This window comes from Haemaphysalis longicornis, unplaced genomic scaffold, assembly GCF_048455015.1.
Source record: "Haemaphysalis longicornis isolate Haplotype H1 unplaced genomic scaffold, Haemaphysalis longicornis Haplotype H1 scaffold_4, whole genome shotgun sequence".
Classification (NCBI taxonomy): domain Eukaryota; kingdom Metazoa; phylum Arthropoda; class Arachnida; order Ixodida; family Ixodidae; genus Haemaphysalis; species Haemaphysalis longicornis.
Genome location: NW_027526361.1, coordinates 214,210,039 through 214,233,882, shown reverse-complemented (window position 1 = coordinate 214,233,882; position 23,844 = coordinate 214,210,039). Strand labels below are relative to the sequence as shown.

The window sequence follows — 23,844 nt, the reverse complement described above, 5'->3', positions numbered from 1 at the left end:
ACTTGCAATAAAAGAAAACAAGCTCCCACTTACAGCAACAATGATGAAGTAAAGGTCGTTGCGACAGCGAAGCCCCAAGCATACCACTTAAGGAGATTGACCAAGATTGGCCAATAAAACATAATAATAATCATAAAACATAATAATCATACGCGTTCCCGACACGTTTCACGCGATTTCAGAATCAATGCAACGGAAACACCAAGTGAACCCCACGATGCGTCGCATCTACACAGGGTTCCACTCGCGGGGAGGTGGGCGCAATTTTGCGCATAAGGAGCAACTGAAACATTCGTAAGCTAGGCTGCATGAGATCGTTCAACCGGGTTCACGTTGGCTTATTTGAATTACGGTCGGCAGATGCCATTTCCTCTCGACAGGACACTTCCTGAAACGGACGCGTGTTTTGATCTGTCACGCCATGCTGTCGCCATCCGCCAACGCCTGCGTAACGCGATACAGGCTGCCCGGGAGCAGCTTGACGTTGGTCGTCTTCATCAGGTAGACCAGCACTACCGCGGCCGTCGAGATGTTCAGTTTGTGGTTGGCAACAAGGTTCTGCGGCGCACTCGTCCATTGAGCGACGCCTCACGCCAGTTTGCGGCGTTTTTAGCCTCTAAATAGGAGGGTCTTTTTACCGTAAGCGAGAAGCTGTACGCAGCAGCAGTACAGGTGAGCATGCAGGCCGGGTTCATATCGCAGACCCTAAACGGTACATGTGGACTGATGTGCTTTTGTCCGAATTGCCTCTTCTTTCTCAATGGCGTCTGCGCAACCGCAATGTTACCTTTCTAGGTCATGTTTCTATGGTATTCTTTCTAGGATTTTGTTTTGAGTTACCTTTTCTTTGCCCTGAATTTGATGCGGTATCAGTCCAACGTGATGCCCCTCTGTATTTTTCCCTAGCTACAGTTGTATTTGTTTTCGGGCGTTCAATTTTGCTTCTTTGGTGTCCAGCACCCATTTCGCATTCGCTCCGGCTGTGTCCGCAATCACCGCCGCACCGTTCGCAGTGTTCCCACTACTGCCACATCGACATGCGTGCTGTGCGTGACCTGGCGACATCCTGGGCTCCCGACTCCCTGGCCTAGGGACCGCCTTCCGGGAACGCAGCGCTTACTCTAGGCCGAGGCGGCTCCCTGGTCTCCACTGTTCCAGCTTGGGCGTGCGTGCTCTGGTCAATGAACTGGACTGCATTGTGCTCCTCTCTGCTCCTTCTGGCGCTGCGTCCTGCTGTTTGGAGGCCTTACCCCTTCATTCCGAGGCTGTCAGACAGGGCCTCATCTGTAATGGGTTTTTCCAGCAATGCCAGTGATCCAGATGCTTCTGTGACGCTAACTACGCTGGCATGATCAGGTGGCTGCACTCGCAGAGGACATCCTTAAGCTTCCACATTTCTGTCCCACAGCACTTTCGTGGACAACGTGATATTGGTGTTCCTACGTGTAATTCATCCAGTTGTTCTAGTCTTTCTCAGCATCCCTGAAGACTGTCTGAGCCTTTTATTCGGAGGAGCGGATAGTGTGGTAACCAGAAAACAGCGGCGGGGATAATCCCCGGCGATGGACATGTGCTGGGTGAAGAGGAAGATGTGGGGCGTGATTAAAACATGGAAAACTGTGCCGGACTAAGTCTGCGCAGCCGTATCGGCTAAGGGGCGGACCTTGATGGATGGGACTCCCAGAACAGGTGTGATTTGAGGGGGCACAGTGTCTCTCCACGGAACCGCGACCGGGCGCAAGAACCCCGGTTAGAGTATATATATATATATATATATATATATATATATATATATATATATATATATATATATATATATATATTTATATATAACACAGAAATAAGGGTTGGCAGTCGAGAAAACCTCGGAAAGCAAAGGGGAGGATGTGGTAGATCATTGAAACAGATTAAGAATTTGGAAAGAAAGAAAGAAAGTGAAGAAAAAATGCCCGCCAGGTGGGATCCGAACCCACGACCTCCAGAATACCGGTCTGGTGCGATAACCACTACGCTACCGGCGGGGCGATTTTCCCATACACTTTCTGGGGTATTTATGTTAGGTATGTTTGTTTCCTGTGCTTGGGGGTGGTAGCCAGCGCCATTCGGACTAATCGGGGTGAAGGGGACCTTCTTTTTTAACCCCCGGGTCGTGACTCGAGTGTCTACGACATGTCCAGAGTGGTCGACCAGCTTTGAACCCTCTTAAGCTCCCTTTGGCAACAAGACTGCCAGAACAGAGGCCCTCGCTATGCATGTAGCGAATCAGAATAGGAAATGGGGGGCTCGTTGAAAATAACTCAGAAATAAGGGTTGGCAGTCGAGAAAACCTCGTTAAGCAAAGGGGAGGATGTGGTAGATCATTGAAACAGGTTAAGAATTTGGAAAGAAAGAAAGAAAGTGAAGAAAAAATGCCCGCCAGGTGGGATCCGAACCCACGACCTCCAGAATACCGGTCTGGTGCGATAACCACTACGCTACCGGTGGGGCGATTTTCCCATACACTTTCTGGGGTATTTATGTTAGGTATGTTTGTTTCCTGTGCTATATATATATATATATATATATATATATATATATAGAAATAAGGGTTGGCAGTCGAGAAAACCTCAGAAAGCAAAGGGGAGGATGTGGTAGATCATTGAAACAGATTAAGAATTTGGAAAGAAAGAAAGAAAGTGAAGAAAAAATGCCCGCCAGGTGGGATCCGAACCGGTATTCTGGAGGTCGTGGGTTCGGATCCCACCTGGCGGGCATTTTTTCTTCACTTTCTTTCTTTCTTTCCAAATTCTTAATCTGTTTCAATGATCTACCACATCCTCCCCTTTGCTTTCTGAGGTTTTCTCGACTGCCAACCCTTATTTCTGTGTTATTTTCAACGAGCCCCTCATTTCCTATATATATATATATATATATATATATCGTGGTAGAAGTTTATGGTGATGTCAGACGCATTCTTACAGACCCGCACGATTTTTAACATTTTCGCCCATAAATCTGCCATGTATGTTCCATCCCTTTTTCAAGCTTTCATGGAGTATTAGAGCCCTAATGTGCCAAAGTAGAACCACCTAACACTAGCACTTTCACAGGTATAAACGTTTTATTTTTCGCGTCACCGGGGTGGCCGCGCAGGTTAACTAACACGCAAGTAAAGCAAAGCTTGTAAACTTCCGCGACAGAATGACCGCTCAAAGGCCCCACTTGCGTCATCACTTTGCTGCTCCGAATCTTTGACAACACAAATAAGCTCTATAGGCGCAGTATTAAGAAAGGTACATCCAAAAGCCGGGATATAATCAACCAGGCCCGTTTAAGTTTCAGAAGCTTCAAGTCTTGTCGAACGCGTTTAGATGGAGCAGTGCAAATTTTCAACTGCCCATGAGGACGTCTGCCACACGAGGTCACGGTCGTTGGGGGTGCCCTCATAAACCGTTTTTCGGCTCATCAAGGTATTATAAAGGGAAAGAAGGACTCTAATACAACTTCTGCGGCCTTTTTGTCTAGCTGAGCTCTAAACTAGCGATTTCTTTCGTAGCTATAAAGTTGAGTATCATAGTGGCTCAGCTTTCAAACGGCCAAGCGTCAGCTTTTCTTCTCACTAAGCAAGCGTGTCAGCACATTATTTGATAACCGCGATTTTAAAAAGCGAAACCGACAAAGGCTGGCTCAATGTGACTAGAAGTGCGCGAGGCAACATCGTCAGTAGGAAACTTCTCTGACTCTCTCGCTCTGTTCCCTCTGTCTTTCTATGCCCAAACGATAAAGGCATCGATTGCTGCCTGCTCTGGAAGCAACCGTCATCCCAGATACCCGAGGAGCTGGAGAACAAAGGTTCAACTATGTTAGGAGATATATTATGGAGAGAGACAGCACAAAGATCTAGCCACAAAGGTGTAGTAGTTGGACGCCGCCTCCCATGACATAACCTCCACTCTCTGCCCCAAGTCCCCAGCAGTTGTGGAGCCCCTGTCCACTCTTACGGTCAGAACAGCGATACAGCAGGGGGTGCTAAGAATGTCTGGGTCCGATCAAGCCACTTTGGCGAATTTACCATGGCAGCCTTCAACGCATGCACCCGGTCTAATAAGGAAATCTTCCCAGTATCATTAGAGGAGATCTCGAAAATTAGGTGGCATATTACAGGGTTAAGCGAGATTTCAAGGATAAGAGAAGGATTTATGGGGCTCATAAGCGGGAGTTTTCTATGTTAGGGAGTTTTCATGTTCTAAGATTAGGAAGAACAGGTAGGTGGGGGCAGGGGGGTTCCCCGAGGAGTACCAGGAAACTTCGAGGAGGCTTTGAGGATTAGCTTGAGAGTCGCGGCTGTTGTGATCAAGCTAAACAAGCGATACAGGCTACAGATATTGAGGCCTGTGGGCCAAAAACCAACTATGATGATGAAGCTGTAGAAAGCTTCTACGAGAACGTCGAATCAGCAATGAAAAAGGCAACAACACAGTTCATGACAATGAAGAGATACTTTAAAGGGAAGATCGGCAAAAAGCAAATGCGTGAAATGTCAGTAAGAAACTTCGGTATGGACAGTCACAACAGTCGAGGTGTTACAGTGGTGGGATTTCCAGCGAAACATAGACTGATGTAAATAAAGAATTTCTTCCACAATCAAATTAGGAAATAAACCTGAAAAAGACCCAATGGTACAGCAAAAAACAAAATGGACGTCGTTTTAGGTGACAACAGGGTTATCGTGCATGACGTTGAAATGCTAAGTACGATTTGGAGCAGGATTTATAGAATTGTGAAAAGCAAGGTAAGACCTAACCTCACAGGGAAAAGAAGGAATCTCATGAAAACTAAAAACCTCGCCGTAATCAGTTGCAGTCAAGTCGCAGGAGTGGAAAATGCCTATTGAAAACAAATTCTCGCGTCTGAGCCAGCACAACGAATTCAGTGTAGGCAGGATAAATGACAATCTTAATTCGGGACTCAGTGAATCAGCAGCAGCAACAGAAGGGGCCATCCGTAGGGAACAAGCTAGAAAACTAACAAAAAAACTAATAAAATAATTTCCAAAACACAAGAATATGAAAAGTTTTACCCCGCCGGAACGAATCCAATGAGCCATGCTTGAAAACAACGGAAGTAACTCTAGCCATCGGCTATGAATATTCTCGCTTTTTGAGGTGAACAGGGAAATATCACGCACAACTTGGACGAAATAATAAACGTAGCAGAACCGTTGTACAACAGTAGTGTACCAGCGATGTTAGGCCAGGGAACATAACTAAGGGTTTAATGTCAGCATTCGACGTCCCAGTAGGAACTAATGAGAAAGTAAAACTGCTCAAGAAGCCACCAAAATCTTCAGGTAATTAAAGTATCATCGCAGATCATTTGAAGGAGGGAGGAGATAATGTACTAGAAAAGCTTGCTGTACTATTGTTGGATGGCTTGAAGATAGAAAAAAGTGCTCATTACTTGGAAAAACGCCAATATTCTGACTCTTAAGAAGCCACATTCCATGAACCTCAAGAACTATAGACCAATCAGAGTACTCTCAGTTGTTTATCAGCTGTTTACCAAAGTTGTATTTAGCCACATGAGTAACAGACTGGATTCCTAACAAGCAAGATGACATGCTGGGTTTTGGAAAGTGTACTCAACCATAGATCATATTCATGTCGTCAATCAAGTGATAGAAAAATCGACACACTACACACTACACTTCAAGACCATGTCAAAGCATTTGATTGCGTTCTCACTGGATTCCTTTTAGAAATATGAGACACCAAAGAATGGAGAAAACCTACATAGGACTTCTAGAAGACATATAGAACGAATGCAGGGGTGGGATAACTCTCCGCAAGCAAATCGATGGATTTGCCATTCGAAAAGCCGTAAGACAGTGAGATACCATCTCTCAGAAACTATACACAACCTGTCTAGAGGGGTATTTAGAAAGCTTCAGTTTCAAAACATAAGGTTAACGATCAAAAAATAATTATTGAGCCATTTGAGGTTTGTGGACGACATAGCATTACTGAGTGGGACTGAACAACACCTGCAATGAGTACTTCAGAAATTACAATCAGAAATTCCTGCCATAGGTTTAAATTAGGTATTATTAAATCTAAAGTAGTGAGAAATAGCCATGCCAGAAACGCCTTTTTCAGATTAGGACACGAAATGCCAGAAAACGAAGAATGCAACTATGTTGAACAGATGGTTAGCGCTGACCCTTACAACGAGAAGAAAGTTTGGCGCAGAATTGGTATGGGTTGTTTGAGCACTCGGGAGGTACTCCAACATAGCGAAAGGTGCGCTACCTTTGCCACTAAAAAAGTAAACTACAACCAGTGCAGACTGCCGGTGATGTCGTACGGAACTCAAACATTGCGCCAGGATAAAGAACTACAAAGCAAACTTAGGTTTGGTCAATGCGCTGTCTAGCGAAATATGTTAAGAGTAGCAATCAGATAGAAAACGTGCCACCTCGATCAGAGAACCAACTCAAGTAGCAGACATCATAGTACAAATGAGAAAAAATAGATTGCCTTGGGCTGGCAATGTATCAGTAGAACCAACATCCTGTGGGTAACAGAATAACAGAATAACAGAATAACAGGATAACAGGATAACAGAATAACAAAATAACAGGGGTAACAGAATAGACACCACGGGACTGGTATAGAAAAACAGGGAGGCCTCTAACTGGATGGAGGGAGGAAATACAGAAGTTCAGAGTAAACTGGGAACTCGAGGACTGCAGGACCGGAACAGTTTGAGGTAAATGGGAGAGGTCATAGTCCTTGAGTTGATCTGAGTAGTGTGATGATGTATATAAATATATTGTAGTGCGAAAGACGAGCAAGTGGCGCGCAGCCACCATGCGAGCACTACCGAGCAACTGATAAGCTACGCGGCCACAACAACCGTCAGCAATGTCATTGTGATTGGCGTACGCCACTCAAGGAGATTGACCACTTGAATTGTGCAGATGACGACGAGGCAGCACGGTGAGCCACCGCAGCGGCATCGCCATCGGCGTGAAGCTCGTGAAGTGTACGAGATATACTGCCGGCTGGAACTCTTATCCGCTTGCCACTTCTGAGTGCCCCTCCTACTCTCCGCTTTCAAGGCAATAAACCCGCATTACATTTTGGTGGAGTGTGCGGGTTCCATCCTCGCCCTGCTCGGTAGCTTCACCCCGTGTACCCGCCAGCCTGGAGCTTCGGAGTCGCACCCTGCTTTCTACCGTTGGGTCCACCATGACTAGTGACGCCCGAAACACGACATCGCCTTCGCCACCGGCTGTCATCTGCTCCGGGGTGATCCGTGAGCGTGAGCCGGCGATGTTCACTGGCGCAGATGACCAGGACGTCGAAGATTGGCTTTCGGCCTATGAGAGGGTAAGCGCACACAATAAGTGGGACGGTGCCATGAAGCTAAATAACGTTGGTTTCAGCTTGAGGGGGCTTGCCAAAAAATGGTATCTCAACCACCCAGAGGATCGCGCAACGTGGACCGCATTCAAAACGAACTTTTCGGCAGTTTTTGACCGGCCTGCGGTTCGCAAGCTTCGCGCGGAGCAGTGTTTGAGAGAGAGAGCTCAAAAGGCCGGCGAGAACTTTACCAGCTACATCGAGGATGTGGTCGACCTTTGCAGGCGCGTGGATCCTTCCATGCCTGAGCAAGACACCATCAAACACATACTCAAGGGAATAGATGAGGACGCGTTCCAGATGCTTCTGGCGAAAAACCCTCAGAGCGTCCGAGACGTCATCAGCTTGTTGCAGAGTTATGACGAGTTGCGCAAGCAGCGTCGCCTCACTCGTCGCCGCCCAGTGGAGCGTGAGGAGCCGCTCTGTGGGCTGGCACTCGACGAAAACCCGTCGCTACTGAGCCGCATCAAGGAGTTTGTTCGTGAAGAGGTGGCTCGGCAGATCTCTCTCCTGCCTTGTACATCTCTGCCATCGTCGCCGGTACCAGATCCTTGCTTGTCGTCGCCACTCCGTCGAATTATTAGGGAAGAAGTCGCTGAAGTCTTACCGACAACGCCAGCTGTCCCCCAGACGTTGCCTGTAGCGGCGCCTCTATACGCTGAAATGGCGGCACGGCAGGCTCCGCCCACCGCTTACGTGCCCTTACGCCGCCCGCAGCCGCCGCCTTACCTTCCTCCAGCTTCCTCGGCACCGCTTCACAGCAACCCATGGCGCACGCCCGATAACCGGCCGATTTGTTATTTCTGTGGAGTTCCTGGTCACTTAGCGCGCTATTGCCGCCGTCGAGTCGCGCCGTCCGGAGACGCTTACCGAAGACCAGTCTTTGCTGCTAGCGCGTATACTCCTCCACGTTCGTCCAGCAATGCCGCTGCTGAGCCGCCATATCTCTCGCCTCCTCGCGAAGCACCCGATACCCGTCGGTCGTCCTCCCCTCGTCGCCGTTCCATTTCGCCGCTGCGCCGTCGTCCGAATGCCCAGGAGGAAAACTGATCGCCGCAGTTCCGGAGGCAAGAACTGCGGCGCCGTCGAAATACCAAAGCCCTGGCCTGTCTGTTACGAACGTGATTGAAGTAGTTATCGATGGAATCACCACATACGCCCTGGTAGACACGGGAGCAGCCATCTCTGTTATATCCGACAAACTTTGCCGCAAATTACGAAAAGTGACGACCTCAATATCCGGTTTCCGTCTCCGCACAGCTACGGCGCACCACGTCGAGCCTTCAGCCGTTTGCACAAGCCGTGTCTTTATGCAAAACGCGATGTATGTAATCGAGTTCGTCGTTCTTTCCTCGTGCTCCCACGACATTATCTTGGGGTGGGACTTCCTGTCGCGTCACCACGCTGTTATTGACTGTGCCCGCGCCGAGATCTCCTTATTTCCGCTGCGTGTTACTGAAGTGCACAAGGTAACCACTACATTCAAGCTGTGCGCCGCAGAAGACTCCACAATCCCTCCAGCGTCTGCAGTTATCGTGCCGGTAATCTGTGATATGGTGTCTGACGCAACTGTTGTGTTTACCCCCTCTAATCTGTTTATGCGTCGCCAGGGCGCCCCTCTCCCCTACACCATTCTTGAAATCGAAAATGGCGCTAGCATGATCTCCATCTGCAATACCTCCTCTTCACCCTTAACCGTGCATCGTGGCGAGTCCCTTGGACGCGTCGAAGGTATTGACGCTCGCCTCATAAACGACTTCCCGGATGCATCCCACGTTCTGTCGCTCAGCTCGCTAAGTCCGCCTCTTCCCCGTGCATCTGATTCGGCCGCCTTCGTTCCCTCCGTAGACGACAACCTCGACCCTGTCCAGCGCAACCACCTGCTTACCCTTCTTCACCGTTTCCGATCTACCTTCGACGGCCAGCAAACGTCCTTGGGCCGTACGCAGACCGTCACACATCGCATTGACACCGGTTCTCATCCACCTTTGAGGCAACGACCATAACGCGTTTCAGCCAAAGAGCGATCCGTGATCGAAACGTACGTTGATGAAATGCTTCAACGTGGTGTCATTAGGCCTTCTAACAGCCCGTGGGCTTCACCGGTCGTTCTTGTTGGCAAGAAAGATGGGTCTGCTCGTTTTTGTGTCGGTTATCGACGACTGAACAAGATCACCCGGAAAGAAGTTTACCCGTTGCCACGCATCGACGACGCATTAGAGTATCTGCAAGGCGCCGAGTTCTTCTCCTCCTTAGACCTCCGCTCGGGTTACTGGCAGGTGCCGATGGCAGACGACGACCGCCCCAAGACCGCGTTCGTGACCCCCCACGGGTTATACGAATTCAACGTGATGCCGTTCGGGTTATGTAATGCGCCTGCCACTTTTGAGCGCATGATGGACGACATTCTGCGTGGCCTCAAGTGGCAAACTTGCTTATGCTACTTGGATGACATCGTGGTATTTGCGCCCGATTTTGACACCCACCTCAGTCGCCTGGAACAAGTTCTGCAGTGCCTTACCGACGCTGGGCTACAGCTGAATGTTCAAAAATGTCATTTTGCTGCCCGCAAACTGACAATTTTAGGTCATGTTGTTTCAAAGGACGGCATTCTTCCCGACCCTGCTAAACTTCGAGCGGTTGCCGCCTTCCCGAAACCGACTACCGTGAAAGCCCTGCGCAGTTTTGTCGGACTGTGCTCCTACTTCCGACGCTTCGTGCCCAACTTTGCGTCCGTCATTGCGCCTCTTACGAAGTTACTGAGCGGAAGTCATGACCTGTCTACCTGGTCACCTGCTTGCGATGAAGCCTTTGTAACCCTACGCCGCTTACTTACGTCACCTCCCATTTAGCGTCATTTTGATCCCTCCGCGCCCACCGAGATCCATACCGACGCCAGCGGCTTAGGTCTGGGAGCAGTGCTTGCCCAAAGGAAGGCGGGATTCGACGAGTACGTCGTCGCATACGCGAGCCGCACTCGTACAAAGGCGGAATGTAATTACTCTGTTACAGAGAAAGAGTGTTTGGCCATCGTGTGGGCTATTTCAAAGTTCCGGCCTTACCTCCATGGTCGAACTTTTGATGTAGTCACAGATCACCATGCCCTTTGTTGGCTATCGTCGCTGAAGGATCCCTCCGGTCGCCTTGCACGCTGGTCCCTTCGCCTTCAGGAATATGACATCCGAGTGATATATCGGTCTGGACGCAAGCACAGCGACGCAGATGCTTTACCTCGCTCACCTTTATCCACTGATTCGTCCGAAATTACGGCCATTGATTGCATACAGGCATCTGAGCCACTTGAGGACATGGCAGGGCAGCAACGCAAGGACCCTTGGATATCTTCCATTTTTGACCTGATTTCGAACCCTACGGAACGTAGTGCCTCGCGGGCACTGCGACGTCAGGCCGTGCATTTTTCCATTCGTGACGGGCTTCTGTATCGCAGGAATTACCTCCCCGAAGGCCACAAGTGGTTGTTGGTGATCCCTCGCCACCTACGCTCTACAATCTGTGCTAACTTCCACACGAATGCGCAATTCGCCCATGCAGGAGTCTTTAAGACGTACCAGCGGTTGCGGCTGCGCTACTTTTGGCGAGGAATGTATTCCTTTGTAACGAAGTTCATCAAATCATGCCGAGAATGCCAACGTCGCAAGTCCCCGCCGCAGTCACAAACCGCCCCGTTACAGCCTTTGCCCTGCCCCGCTCGCCCTTTCGACCGAGTCGGGATAGACTTATACGGCCCTCTGCCCCTGACTGCGGCCGGCAACCGGTGGGTTATCGTCGCCGTGGATCACCTTACGCGATACGCTGAGACTGCGGCCCTACCGGCTGCCACAGCGCGCGAAGTTGCTACCTTCATTTTGCACCATTTCATCCTGCGTCATGGAGCACCACGAGAACTTCTAAGTGACCGGGGCCGTGTCTTTTTGTCAGAAGTGGTCGAGGCTCTCCTGAAAGAATGCAACGTCACCCACCGCAGCACTACAGCCTACCATCCCCAGACTAATGGATTGACGGAGAGATTTAACCGCACCCTCGGCGACATGCTCGCTAAGTGCGTGTCTTCGGACCACTCCGATTGGGACGCGATTCTCCCCTTTGTGACTTACGCGTACAACACTGCGACGCAGACTACTACAGGGTTCTCGCCGTACTTCCTCCTCTATGGCCTTGAAGCATCCTGCCCTCTCGACACCATTCTACCCTACCGACCCGACGCATCCGAATACACGCCTGTTTCTCAGCTCTGCAGCCACGCTGAGGAGTGCCGTCAGCTTGCTCGCAATTTTACTTCCGAGGACCAATTCCACCAAAAACATCGGCGTGATGGTGACAACCCACAAGTGGTTTTTTCTCCCGGCTCTCTCGTATGGCTTTGGGTACCAGCCACTACCCCTGGACTTTCTAGCAAGCTCCTTTCCAAGTTCCATGGGCCGTACCGCGTACTCGAACGAACCTACGCCGTTAATTACGTTGTGGAGCCGCTCACACCATCGTCTGATCTACGCTGCCGCGGCCGCGAAACGGTACACGTGCATCGCCTCAAGCCGTACTACGACCCTTCCGTCGTGACGTGCCCTTAGGTCGCCAGGGTGGCTCCCTTCCCGGTGGGGGGTAATTGTAGTGCGAAAGACGAGCAAGTGGCGCGCAGCCACCATGCGAGCACTACCGAGCAACTGATAAGCTACGCGGCCACAACAACCGTCAGCAATGTCATTGTGATTGGCGTACGCCACTCAAGGAGATTGACCACTTGAATTGTGCAGATGACGACGAGGCAGCACGGTGAGCCACCGCAGCGGCATCGCCATCGGCGTGAACCTCGTGAAGTGCTCGAGATATACTGCCGGCTGGAACACATATCCGCTTGCCACTTTTGAGTGCCCCTCCTACTCTCCGCTTTCAAGGCAATAAACCCGCATTACAATATATATATATATATATTGTAACGAGGGTAATGAACATACGCGATAGACGCAACATGCCATCAAGACATCGGGGTATGTGCCTCACCAGCATAGCCCATATAGGATTATGCCCAATCCACACACGGGGATATGCGCCAAAGAGGTGTCAGGGAAGACGATGAACCACAGGACGTGCCTGCGCCAGAAACGAGCTTGGTGAACGCAACGCTCAGACCTGCGTTATCCATCGGCTTCGCTCCTGCAATTAAACAACGTCAACCGGCTACCGGCCTGTCGGCTGTCTTCTCAACAAGTGGTGGAGGTCAGGAGTTTCAATCCCGCCCTGGAGCTTCGTTCCCGGACGCTACCACCCCCAATGTCCAGAGAAACCACTCAGCCTGTGATCTGCCGCGGCTCCATGCGCGAGCGGGAACCGGCCAAGTTCAGCGGTGCAGACGACAGCGACGCAGAGGACTGGCTTGCTTCCTTCGAACGCGTGAGTGCGTATAATAAGTGGGACGACAATGCCAAGCTTAGCAACGTCGCCCTCTCTCTAACGAAAGTCGCGGAAACATGGTACAACAATAATGAGTCCGATCTCCGGCCTTGGTCTCATTTCTGTAGTGAATTTATTAGAATTTTCGGCCGCCCTGCTGTACGAAAACTTCGCGCCGAACAGTGCTTACGGGCACGCGGACAGAAGGCTGGCGATACGTTCACCAGCTATATCGAAGACGTCATTGATTTATGCAAACGCGTGGACCCCTCCATGACGGAAGCTGACAAGGTCTGGAACATCTTAAAAGGCGTTGACGACGACGCTTTCCAGATGCTCTTGGCTAGAGACCCCAAAACTGTTGCGGATGTCGTCCGCTTGTGTCAGAGTTTTGACGATCTACGCAAGCAGCGAGCTCTTACTCGACAAGCCTGTGCTCGCGGGGAGTCCGTGGCGAGCGTGGCGGCTACGTACGACGAGGATTCCGCTCTGTTTTCCCGCATCAAAGACTTTATACGAGAAGAGGTGGCCCGCCAAGTTTCCCTGCTCCCCTGCACCGTAGAGCCGCCTTCTCCACTAGCGCCTACACTCCGGAATATGATACGGGACCAGGTAGCTAACGCATTGCCACCAGCCGAACACACCGCACCAGTCGCTGCCCCTACGCCCCTCTCCCCTCTCACCTACGCCCCTCTCACCTACGCTGGAGCGACAGCCAGGCCGCCACCACCGCCTGCTCCATTCTTCCAGTCCCCAGCGCCGCAACCAGCCGTGTCGTTCCAGCCGGCGGTGCGCATTCCGCCGACTCACGTACCATCACGACCACTTCCAACCCCCATCACCAGTCCTTACGATGCGAATGCGTGGCGCACACCGGACAATCGGCCCATCTGTTTCGCGTGACGGACACCCGGACATGTCGCCCGCTACTGTCGTCGTCGTGTGCTGCAGCCCGCCAACATTTTTCAAGCACCTTTTTACGCAAGCCCCCACATCCCGTCTTATGTTCCGCCGCAAACTCCACAGAATTTGCCCACCGAGTCTTCTGAACAGCCGCCGCTCACCAGCCGCCGCTCGTCCTCCCCACGTCGCCGCTCAGTTTCTCCCATGCGTCGCCGCCCGACCAGTGACGGGGAGGAAAACTAACAGCCGCAGTTCCTGAGGCAAGAGCTGCGTCACCGTCGAACTGCACAAGCCCTCAATTTTCACCAAAAAATGTTATTGACGTGATTGTAGAAGGTGCCCCTACCGTTGCGCTAATCGATACAGGAGCCGCTGTTTCTGTTATCCATGCCCGTCTCTGCCGCTCTTTACGAAAAGTGATGACGCCACTTTCTGGACTTTCATTACGAGCCGCCAATTCGCAACCCATTAAGCCGCTTGCTGCCTGCACTGCACGGGTCGTCATCAAGAACATCTCTTACATCATTGAGTTCATCGTCCTGCCATCCTCCTCCCATGACGTCATCCTGGGTTGGGACTTTCTTTCCCGCCACGACGCTATTATTGACTGTGCTCGGGCTGAAGTTGAATTTTTCACTTACGTCTTAGAGGATTACGGTGATGCCCCTACTACCAAGCTACTAATTGCTGAAAACACTGACGTTCCGCCAGGCTCCTCTGTCCTCGTTCCATTATGTTGCACCACTGTCCCAGACGCAACTGTTCTCTTTACGCCCTCAGCCATTTTCCTACGTCGGAAATGTCTTCCTTTGCCCTGTGCCATTTTAAGAACTCGTGATGGCGCAAGCACTATGTTAGTCACGAATCCGTCGGCGACTCCGTGTTCCCTTTTTAGCGGAGAAACACTTGGGTTTATGGAGATTGTGGATGCCCGGCTAGTCGTCGACGTACCTGACCATTTGCACCATGTTCAGATTGACGGACTGAGTGTTAGTTCCGGCGTACCAGAACAATTGCCATCTGCTGCTTTCCACCAGTGCATGGACGAAGACCTTGACGCAACCCAACGATCACGACTTGCTGCATTGCTTCGGAAGTTCTGTTCGTCGTTTCATCACGCGCAAAGTTCGCTGGGTCGCACGTCCGTTGTCACGCACTCCATTGATACTGGTTCGCACGCCCCGCTTCGACAGAGCCCCTATCGAGTGTCACCGACTGAGCGCCAAACTATTGAAGACAACGTGACGAATATGCTCAAGCGAGGTGTTATTCGCCCTTCCAAGAGTCCCTGGGCTTCGCCTGTGGTGCTTGTTCGGAAGAAAGATGGCTCCATTAGGTTTTGCGTAGATTATCGCCGCTTGAACACCATTACACGCAAAGACGTCTACCCGCTCCCTCGCATCGATGATGCGCTTGATTGTTTGCAAGGAGCCGAATTTTTCTCATCCCTCGACTTACGATCCGGGTACTGGCAGGTCCCAATGGCGGAGGCTGATCGCGCAAAGACGGCCTTCGTCACCCCTGATGGCTTCTACCAATTTAACGTTATGCCGTTCGGGCTATGCAATGCCCCAGCCACGTTTGAAAGAATGATGGACAGTCTTTTGCGCGGCCTCAAATGGAAGACGTGCCTTTGCTACTTGGACGATGTAGTCGTTTTCGCTCCAGATTTTGAGACGCACCTGGTTCGCCTAGAGGAAGTTTTGACGTGTCTCGCCGCGGCTGGACTGCAGCTCAATCTGAAGAAGTGTCACTTTGCCGCGCAAAAACTGACCATCCTGGGTCATGTCATTAGCAAGGAGGGCGTTCGTCCGGACGAGACCAAGCTCCGTGCCGTCGTGGAGTTCCCAAAACCGACCACCCTAAAGGCACTTAGGAGCTTTATCGGGCTGTGTTCATATTTTCGGCGGTTTATTCGCAAGTTTGCGTCCATCATTTCACCACTAACAAAGCTTCTCAGCAGCGACAACGGCACTTCGGCTTGGTCAGCATCCTGTGACGAGGCGTTTGCGACACTCCGTCGTCTGCTCACATCGCCGCCTATACTTCGACATTTTGACCCGTCTGCTCCAACAGAAGTCCACACAGATACTAGTGGTATTGGTCTTGGTGCCGTGCTCGCGCAGCGGAAATCTGGCTTTGCGGAGCACGTCGTTGCATACGCGAGCCGGACGCTGACAAAGGCTGAGTCTAACTACTCAGTCACTGAAAAAGAGTGTTTGGCCATAATATGGGCATTGGGGAAGTTTCGCCCATAATTGTATGGCCGCCGATTTGACGTCGTCACCGACCACCACGCACTGTCCTGGCCTTGCCTCCGTCAGAGATTCTTGTGGTTGCCTTGGTCGATGGGCTCTTCGGCTCCAAGAGTACGATATCGACGTCGTCTACCGTTCAGGCCGGAAGCACTCAGACGCGGATGCCCTCTCGCGCTCTCCGCTGCCGGCTGACGTGTCTCACCTCGCCACTAGCGACTGCAGCTTGTCGTCTCTCAGTGCTACTAATATGTGCGCTGAGCAGCGGAAGGACCCATGGATAGCTTCCATGATCAGCTTCCTCTCCGGTGCGTCACCTGCCCATGTATCAAGGGCCCTGCGACGGCAAGCTTCTCACTTTCAACTGCGCGACGAGCTGCTTTACCGCCGAAATTATTTCTCGGACAGTCGCAAGTGGCTTCTGGTTATTCCACGCCATTTGCGCGCAGATATATGCGCTTCATTTCATGACCAGAGGTTGGCGAACTCACTCATGAGTCCACTCACTCAGACTCATTTGGACTCAAACTCACGCGTGAGTTTGAGTTTGAGTGAGTGCGAGGCTAGTGTGACATGGTGAGTTTGAGCTTGAGTGAGTTTGAGCCGAGTGATCACGACTGAGTTTGAGTCCGATTGAGTTTGAGTCCATTTTGAGTTCTGAGTACATTTTGAATTTGAGTCCATTTTGAGTTCTGAGTACATTTTGTGTTTGAGTCCATTTTGAGTTTGAGTCCATTTTGAGTTCTGAGTACGTTTTGAGTTTGAGTCCGTTTTGAGTTCTGAGTACATTTTGAGTTTGAGTCCATTTTGAGTTCTGAGTACAATTTGAGTTTGAGTCCATTTTGAGTTTGAGTCCATTTTGAGTTCTGAGTACAATTTGAGTTTGAGCCCATTTTGAGTTCTGAGTACATTTTGAGTTTGAGTCCATTGTGAGTTTGAGTCCATTTTGAGTTCTGAGTACATTTTGAGTTTGAGTCCATTTTGAGTTCTGAGTACATTTTGAGTTTGAGTACATTTTGAGTTTGATTACATATTGAGTTTTGAGTACATTTTGAGTTCTGAGTACATAGGAGTTTTAAGTCCATTTGGAGTTTGAGTACATATGAGTGGCCTAGCAGGCAGCTATGGTTGGCTGTTAAATTTCAGGCGTCACTGTGGGCTCGGAATTCAAGTTACCTGCGGGTATGGCACCAATCGCGATCTGCATGATCGGTTGGGAGGGAGGTGGTGTCTGATTTTTTTTAGTTTCTTGTGGAATTTTCATGGCCATACGCACTTGCTGTATACCTAATTTTCGCGGCTGGGCGCGTGAGTGATAATTGACTGGTGAGGTCATAAAAAAGGGTTATCTTAACTTTTCCTCCTGACGGATCCACTAAGAGCGTGGGAAAGGGTGGTGGGAAAGCACACGGCGGCGCTGGCGTGCTGGTTGTTCGACTGCTTCTGTTAATGGCTTGATATAGTAAAGGTCACAAAGGAAGAGGTGAGAGCCGTGGGGAAATGGGGGCGGGGGCTGTCCTTTCTGCTGTTTCAAATGAATTAGCTGAGTTGACTGGGCAGCGCCCCTTAAGACAGAATAATGACCACATTAGATTGGGTGAAAAGTGAAACTGATGAGGCTAAGGCGTGTAAGGTATCAAATGAAAGGTCCGGATTAACGGAATCACGCGGGGTAAATAAAAAAAATGCTTCCTGATTGTAGTCATCAGGCAGTCATAATGAGTCATAGATTGGGTTAAAATTCAAAATGACGCTGCTAGGGCATGTGGGGAATCAAATTCAAGGTCTCGATGTGGGGAATCATTCGGGACGAACATGAGATATGGATATATCATGACGTAGTCATGGTAAGTCAAAGATTCGGTTAAAATTCAGGTTCATGACGCTAGGGCGTTTCAAATTAAAGGTCTCGATGAGGGTAATCACGTGCTTCCTGATTATTATCATGACATAGTCAAAATGGGTCATAAATTAGGTTAAAATTCACAATGATGCCACTGGGTGTCCGGGGCATCAAACTGAAGGTTCCGATAAGGAAAATCACGTGGGACAAAAATGTGGTAGGGCTATATCATGAGATAGTCATGGTTAGTCATTGATTGGTTTAACGTTCAAATTGATTCCGCTAGGATGTGATGGGTATCAAATCAATGCTCTTGATGAGCCGAATCACGTGGGAGAAATACAAAAATGCTTCCTGGTTATAACCATTAGATTGTCATGGCGAGTCTTATATTGGGGTAAAATTCGAAGTGACCCCGCTAGGGCGTGTAGGGTATCAAATTTACGGTCTTGACGAGGGGAATCACGTGGTACAAATAAAAAAAGGCTTCGTAGTTCGAATCATGAGATGGTCATTATGAGTCATAGATGGGGTTAAATTCAAGGTGAGGCCGCTGAAGCATGTGGGGCGTCAAATTGAAGGTTCCAGTTAGGGGAATCATGTCGGACACCTAAATAATGCGTCCTGGTTACAGTCATGAGAGGCATCGTTAGTTTGAGAGAGAGAGAGAAGTAAACTTTATTGATAATGTCCGGCGGAGGTAGCGGGGAGGACCACGCAGGGTCGCCCGCCACCCGACGTAGTTAAGGCGTCTTCGGGGTGTTGCCTCCCCGACTCCCGCTAGGCCGGCCCGCTGTCGACCTGTGGGGTTTATACCCCCGGTCTCCAGCCGGCTCAGCCCCACGCGTTTGCTGGCAAGAGCCACCTCGAGCCGCTGGACGGCCTGCAATTGTTCTGTCAAGTCTTGCGATAACACTGCGCGAGCTATGTCTTCCGGCAGTCGCCCGGGAGAGGCGCCCGCTTCTTCCCGATGTAGGTCACAGTCCCAGAGGATGTGGGTCAAAGTTGCTTTAGCCCTTTTGCACACACTGCACACTTCACTTTCGAACACCTCCGGGCACACGTAACGCGCAAGCGCCGGCGTGAGCACGGTATGAATTTTGTATGACCCTCCTAAGGTGTGTGGGGTATCAAATTAAAGGTCTCGTCGAGGGGGATCACGTGGCACAAATATAAAAATGCTTTCTGGTTATAATTATAAGGAAATAGCAAAGGTATATAGCAAAAGGACTCACACACACTCTCACTCTCACTCACACTCACACTCTCACTCTCACTCTCACTCACACTCACACTCTCACTCTCACTCTCACTCTCACTCACACTCACACTCACACTCTCACACTCACACTCACACTCACACTCACACTCTCACTCTCACTATCACTCTCACTCACACTCACACTCTCTCTCTCTCTCTCACTCTCACTGTCACTCTCACTCACACTCACACTCTCACTCACACTCACACTCTCACTCACACTCACACTCACACTCTCACTCTCACTCTCACTCACACTCACTCTCACACTCACACTCACACTCACACTCACACTCACACTCTCACTCACACTCACACTCTCACTCTCACCACTCTCACTCTCACTCACACTCTCACTCTCTCTCACTCTCACTCTCACTCACACTCTCACTCACACTCACACTCCCACTCTCTCTCACTATCACTCTCACTCTAACTCTCACTCACACTCTCACTCACACTCTCACTCACACTCACACTCCCACTCTCACTCTCACTCACTGACACTCACACTCTCACTCTCACTCACACTCTCACTCTCCCTCTCACTCTCACTCACACTCACACTCACACTCTCACTCTCACACTTTCACTGTCACTCACACTCTCGTCTCTCCCTCTAACACTCACACTCTCAATCTCACACTCTCAAACTCTCACTCTCACTCTCTGACTGTCTCAATCTCTGCGAGGCCATGTGAGTTCTGAATTCATTTTGAGTTCTCAGCCCATTTTGAGTTCTGAGTTCCTTTTGAGTTTTGAGTACATTTTGAGTTTTGAGTCCATTTTGAGGTTGAGTACATTTTGAGTTTTGAGTACATTTTGAGTTTTGAGTACATTTTGAGTTTGAGTACATTTTGAGTATTGAGTTCACTTTGAGTTTGAGTACATTTTGAGATTTGAGTCCATTTTGAGTTTTGAGTTCATTTTGAGTTTGAGTACATTTTGAGTTTTGAGTCCATTTTGAGTTTGAGTTCACTTTGAGTTTGAGTACATTTTGAGTTTTGAGTCCATTTTGAGTTTTGAGTTCATTTTGAGTTTGAGTACATTTCGAGTTTTGAGTCTATTTTGAGTTTGAATACACTTTGAGTTTGAGTACATTTTGAGTTTTGAGTACATTTTGAGTTTTGAGTCCAAATTGAGTTTGAGTACATTTTGAGTTTGAGTACATTTTGAGTTTTGAGTACATTTTGAGTTTTGAGTCCAAATTGAGTTTGAGTACATTTTGAGTTTTGATTACATTTTGAGTTTGAGTACATTTTGAGTTCTGAGTACATTTTGAGTTTTGAGTCCGAGTGAGTTCTGAGTTTTGAGCTCAATGTGAGTTTGAGTTTGAGTGAGCGCAGATGTGCTGCTCAGCGTTGAGTCTGAGTTTGAGTGAGTGGTGATTCGAAAAAAAAAATTGTGAGTGAGTTTGAGTGAGCCGCGCCAACTTTGCCGAGGTATGTTCATGACGACCCGAGCTGCGCCCATGCTGGCGTCATCAAGACATACGAGCGACTCCGCCTCCGTTATTATTGGCGTGGAATGTACAACTTCGTACAGAAGTACGTTCGCTCGTGCCCGGAATGCCAACGCCGCAAGTCGCCACCTGCTCGCTCGCCCGCTCCACTGCAACCACTACCCTGCCCGGAAAAACCCTTTGACCGCGTTGGGATCGATCTATACGGACCACTGCCTTCTACAGCTTCCGGTAACAGGTGGATAATTGTTGCCGTTGACCACCTGACGAGGTATGCTGAAACTGCTGCACTGCCCGCATCCACGGCTCGTGACGTCGCCACTTTCCTACTACGTCATTTTATACTTCGCCTCGGGGCGCCTCGGGAGCTCCTGAGTGATCAAAGACGGGTCTTCTTGTCGGAAGTCGTCAAAGCGCTACTCGCCGAAGGTCACATAGTTCATCGGACAAGCTCATCATACCACCCACAGACGAATGGGCTCACAAAGCGATTCAACCGCACCCTGGGCGACATGCTTTCAATGTATTTGTCATCCGACCACTCCAATTGGGACCTCGTGCTCCCATTTATAACGTACGCCCACAACACGGCCACACAGGCGACGACGGGATTTTCCCCGTTTTTCTTGCTTTACGGACATGAGCCGACATGCGCCCTGGATTCCATACTCCCTTACAACCGCGGTGCCACAGAATACACACCAGTATCACAAATGGCGCAGCACGCCGAAGAATGTCGACAACTAGCCCGTTCTTTTACAACTGCTGCCCAACAGCGCCAGAAGCATCGTCGTGACGACTCCACCGGTCCTACGACGTTTGATCCTGGTTCGCATGTGTGGCTTTGGGTGCCCAGCCCAACACCCGGTCTCTCCCAAAAATTGGTGGCCAAATCAAATATCACGGTCCATACAAGGTCATTGCCCGCAATTTGCCAGTGAACTACCTTGTTGAGCCCGTTACTCCGTCCTCGGATCTTCGCCGCCGTGGCCGTGAAACAGTCCACGTTGATAGGCTCAAGCCTTACTACGACCCGCTCGTGTCGACATCACCCTAAGTCGCCAGGTTGGCTCCTTCTGCACCGGGGGGTGATTGTAACGAGGGTAATGAACATACGCGATAGACGCAACATGCCATCAAGACATCGGGGTATGTGCCTCACCAGCATAGCCCATATAGGATTATGCCCAATCCACACACGGGGATATGCGCGAAAGAGGTGTCAGGGAAGACGATGAACCACAGGACGTGCATGCGCCAGCAACGAGCTTGGTAAACGCAACGCTCAGACCTGCGTTATCCATCGCCTTCGCTCCTGCAAATAAACAACGTCAACCGGCTACCGGCGTGTTGGCTGTCTTCTTAACAATATATATATATATATATATATACACAGGGTGTCCCAGCTATCATGCACCAAGGTTTAAAAAAAGAGTAATGGCGTAACTCGAAGAAAACCTAATGCATAATGTTTGCAGTACTGTGGAGAAGCGTAAAGCATTTTTTTCGTTAATGAGACTTAACTAATTAATTGTAATTAATTATCTAACTCTAGAAGTACTGTCCTAATCACGAAAGTGTCAATGAGGCACTTGTAGGTACCCACGAGGGGCATCTAACTGTAGTATTTTCAGCGTCGAACTAATTCCGTACTCATTTATTCTGACTGATAAAGAAAACCCGTGAAATATGAAAAATACCACGTGACGGCGCCTCCGCGCGCATTAGCGCGCACTGTAAAGCAATGCCCTCAAACAGGCTGCCTCTGAGTTAGCCAGAATGAAATAAACAAAAAAAAGAAAGAGTAAATCGCGACCGAGTTTGTGCCTTATCTGCACACGCACCCCGCGAATCTTGCTGTTGCTGCTCCTTCCATGCATGCCATTATCAAGGTGATGCGCTGTCTCTTCAGGAGGGGACAGGCGAAGCAGTTGCTTTCAATCAGCTTATTTGGGGACGCTACTTTACAATGCGTGCGGAAGTGCCGTCACGTGGTATTTTTTTATATTTCGCGGGTTTTCTTTATTAGTCAGAATAAATGAGTACGGAATTAGTTCATCGCTGAAAATACCGCAGTTAGATGCCCCTCGTGGGTACCTACAAGTGCCTCATTGACACTTCAGTGATTAGAACAGCACTTCTCAGGTTAGATAATTAATTACAATTAATTAGTTAAGCATCATTAACGAAAAAATTACTATACGCTTCTCCACAGTACTGCAAACATTACGCACTAGGTTTTGTTCGCGTAACGCCATTGCTCTTTTTTTTAATCTTGGTGCATGATAGCTGGGACACCCTGTATATTGTAAGCGCGAATCTTAAACGTCCCGTCATCAGGGCATAGCTCAGTATTATGACTGGCCAATACCGCCTTCGTGTTTCGTCGTCGTCGCTGCATTGGGTGCGTCCATCATCATCTCATCGCTCGTCGTCTTTCTCGGACGCGCGATCACCGCCATCGTGGTTGATCCTGTTCTGGCCAGGGTATCGCTCGTCGAATTAACGTCGTCCTCCAAGTCTCCTAGCATTGCCTCTCAAGTGGTGGAGCGTGCGGTTTGATCCCTTGCCCTCCATCTCTGAGTGCACCCCTGGAGCTCCGTTCGGGTCGTCGCTTACCGCAAGACACCATGCCTATGACAGCGGAACCTTCCAGCGTAACCGGCAGCCGAACCGGCGGTGCGCGTTCAGCCGCCTTCCCACCTTTCTTCGTAACCAGCTACCAGCGGGATCCGCCGATGTTCAATGGCCTTCCGGGTGAAGACGTCGAGGAGTGGCTTGATACCTTCGCACGCGTCAGCGCTTTTAACAGGTGGGACGACCACGCGAAGCTTCAAAACGTGTCGTGGTCCCTGGACAAAGCAGCCAAGACATGGTTTTTGAACAATGAGCGCCGTATCAGTGACTGGCCGGACTTCACGACGCAACTCGGTTTTGCCGCCGGCGTCAACAGGACGAGCGACGTGGCTACGACACCTACGAGCGCGATAACATGCGTTTTAGCTACGGCTTCCGCCAACAGCGGTATGCGTCGCCGCCACGTCGTTCTCCCTCTCCACCTGGCCCCGCTGACTTTCCTCGCAACTCCCGAAACGAACGACGCCGGTCACCATCACCACACCGTCGGGCTGTGTCGCCTCTGCGACCAGTCTTGCGTGATACCAGCCACGCGCTGGAAAACTAGGTCCTGCAGTTTTGGGGGGCGAAACTGCAACACAAAGGGAAAATGTAAGACCCCCGGACCGGCCATGGAACACTTTGACTGTCATTGTTGAGGGAATTCCTGTTGACGCATTGGTAGACACGGG

The 23,844-nt window shown here is 50.0% G+C and overlaps 1 protein-coding gene across 1 annotated transcript in view; it reads left to right on the top strand.

Annotated features, from left to right (window-relative positions):
- The first annotated feature begins 7,229 nt into the window (after window positions 1–7,229).
- The window catches only part of LOC144180209 (uncharacterized), a 32,515-nt gene continuing 15,900 nt past the window's right edge, over window positions 7,230–23,844 (top strand). The window contains exon 1 of the mRNA XM_077708591.1: window positions 7,230–8,199. Within this exon, the coding sequence (XP_077564717.1) occupies window positions 7,230–8,199 (970 nt within the window). The remainder of the gene's footprint in view (window positions 8,200–23,844) is intronic.